Source organism: Anastrepha ludens, chromosome 6 (assembly GCF_028408465.1).
Source record: "Anastrepha ludens isolate Willacy chromosome 6, idAnaLude1.1, whole genome shotgun sequence".
Taxonomy (NCBI): Eukaryota; Metazoa; Arthropoda; class Insecta; order Diptera; family Tephritidae; genus Anastrepha; species Anastrepha ludens.
The window spans coordinates 65,812,488-65,814,585 of NC_071502.1; the positions used below are offsets into that span (position 1 = coordinate 65,812,488).

The 2,098-nt window shown below is 34.6% G+C and overlaps 1 protein-coding gene across 1 annotated transcript; it reads right to left on the reverse strand.

The window, feature by feature from the left end:
- Nucleotides 1-611: 611 nt before the first annotated feature.
- LOC128866102 (apolipoprotein D-like) lies at nucleotides 612-1,822 on the reverse strand. Its single transcript, XM_054106600.1, has 5 exons — nucleotides 1,720-1,822; nucleotides 1,525-1,636; nucleotides 1,326-1,456; nucleotides 1,026-1,198; nucleotides 612-954 (listed from the first exon to the last, which is right to left on the reverse strand). The coding sequence occupies exons 1-5, from the start codon at nucleotides 1,725-1,727 to the stop codon at nucleotides 827-829; spliced, it is 552 nt and encodes a 183-aa protein (XP_053962575.1). The 5' UTR covers nucleotides 1,728-1,822; the 3' UTR covers nucleotides 612-826.
- Between the last annotated feature and the right edge of the window lie 276 nt (nucleotides 1,823-2,098).

The following is a 2,098-nucleotide window of genomic DNA, read 5'->3' on the forward strand; positions in this document are numbered from 1 at the left end:
TTTGCTACTTTGTTTTGCTGTTCCTTCGGATGCCAGGTTATCGCTTAATTATCCATTATGCAATTTTGCCAACTCCAGTTTTTATTGTTATTCTGCTTGGATAACATTCCACTTAGAAAGAAAAAGAATTACATTATAATTTACCTTGGTATCCTAAGGATTTTAAAAGGCTTAAATATCTTAAAAATAAGTTTAAATATACTAAAAATCATTTGTATTTCGTTAAAGGATTTCAACTATTAACATAAATGTGTCTATGATACTTAAATTAATAACATGGAGTTGAACATTAAAGCAAATCCTAAAACCTTCTGGAAATACATAAAATCTAGAAAGAGTATTGCCAGTGTTTCCACCGCCATCTTTTTAGATAGTAGTCAAGGGCGAAGCTGAAGTGAAGCGGTAAATTTATTTGCTGAGTTTTTTGAATCTAATTTTTTTGATGAAGAACTTGTTCTTCCGTGCGACTTTTCTTCTGACATAGATTACGTCTTGAGCTTTGGAGCTCTTTGTCTTTCTGCTAAGGGTATTAGTAGTGTTTTATTTAAACTGAACAGGCTTATTTCCAGAAAAATTAAGGCGCGATTATCATAAAAAACATCCATTATATATGCGAAATTCATATGGAACATTTTAATTTTCAAGAATTTATTTATTTGATACTACATATATTTAGTAAGAAGTTATTTTTATCAATTCCAGTTGTTAAGAATTCATATTTATTTAGCTTTTTGCTTAACTGAATAGCCAGCTTATTCATAATTCCAAGCCAGTCCATTCAATTGGGGTTTTCCAGCATTTGGGAGAAATCATCAGAAGCTGCTGCTTAGCAATTGCTTTGATCCGTAACAGTCAATAGCGAGGGATCAAATCCACTTGAGCTCACAACATTTTTAGCCTTCGCCACAGTGGCACCAGATGGTACTCGTTCGCGGGTAAGGATCCGAATCAACGCTAAGGAAAATCAGAAATATAAAACACTGAATTTAATCAATTCTTGGAATTTAATTTTCCATTCTACTTACTGTTATGTGTGTTGCCACTAGCGGGTTCGCAGGTGTAAACAACAGCGTAGCTAATGTAATCGGTGAACAAAACCCAAAAGTTGGTGGGAGTTACTTGACCAGAGTAGTGAAATGTGAACTTACCATTTGAAATTTGCGTGGCAGTAGCGACATAATCGCTGCTTTTGCCGGTACTGCAGAGCACAAAAAAAATGGAAAAGATAATATCAAAAGCTGAACTAATATCCCAAAGAGGACATGTTTTATGAAAAAGGTGCATATACGGTATATGCAGGTATATATTTCAATTGAATTACTTACGTTGGATCAACCAATGTATCCACCTTGTGCATCACATTTTTACTTTTTTGGGTGTGTACTGTTCTCACACACTTGGAGTTACCCTCAAAAGCAGAAGGATACTTGGCATATTCGTAAAAGGTGCCCATATACTGTATCGCAAACAGAAAACATTAATTTAGTATTTGACAAATGTACGCAACTGTTCACTTTTACTAACTGCATATAAGTTGAAGTTACTCTGTACTGCCGGTCTTGGGCAGGCACCTTTGGATCGGATTTGTGCATTGGCAAGACCGAGCAGGGCCAAGGCGATGATTGGAAGGATTGTCCTATATTGGTGCAAGTTACAAGCATTAGTTTAAATTTATAGATTGGTTTCTTGGGTTTCCCTTAAGGATTTTCTATTACTTACTTTTGCATGCCGTATACTTCGTGTAGTTTACTGGTTAAACTAATGTTTTGCTTGCACTGGTTGCACTTTTTATACCCTTAGTAACGAATTTATTCGATTATTTATTTTGTGGCCACCGCTACTCGTACAGTGTTCAGTTATAGACGGTCTGGTAGGTCAAAATATGCATTATTTTAATTCAGAAGTGAAATGGTATTGAATAATTGTTGAAAAAATAGATGAAATTAAAACAAGAACTGGAATGAAAAAGTAATAACAATAAAAATGTTGAATACTAATTCTGTACATACCCATTAGGGTGTCCCAGGCTACAAGGGGGAATTTTTTTTTTCGGAATTTCAATACGCATACCCTTTATTTTTTTCCATTTGACTCTAAA

Coding starts and splice junctions, on each gene's coding strand:
- LOC128866102 (XM_054106600.1), bottom strand. Junction 1,457..1,524: donor GTAACTTCAACTTATATGCA/GTTAGTAAAAGT, acceptor TTTGCGATACAG/TATATGGGCACCTTTTACGA. Junction 1,199..1,325: donor GATACATTGGTTGATCCAAC/GTAAGTAATTCA, acceptor TGTGCTCTGCAG/TACCGGCAAAAGCAGCGATT.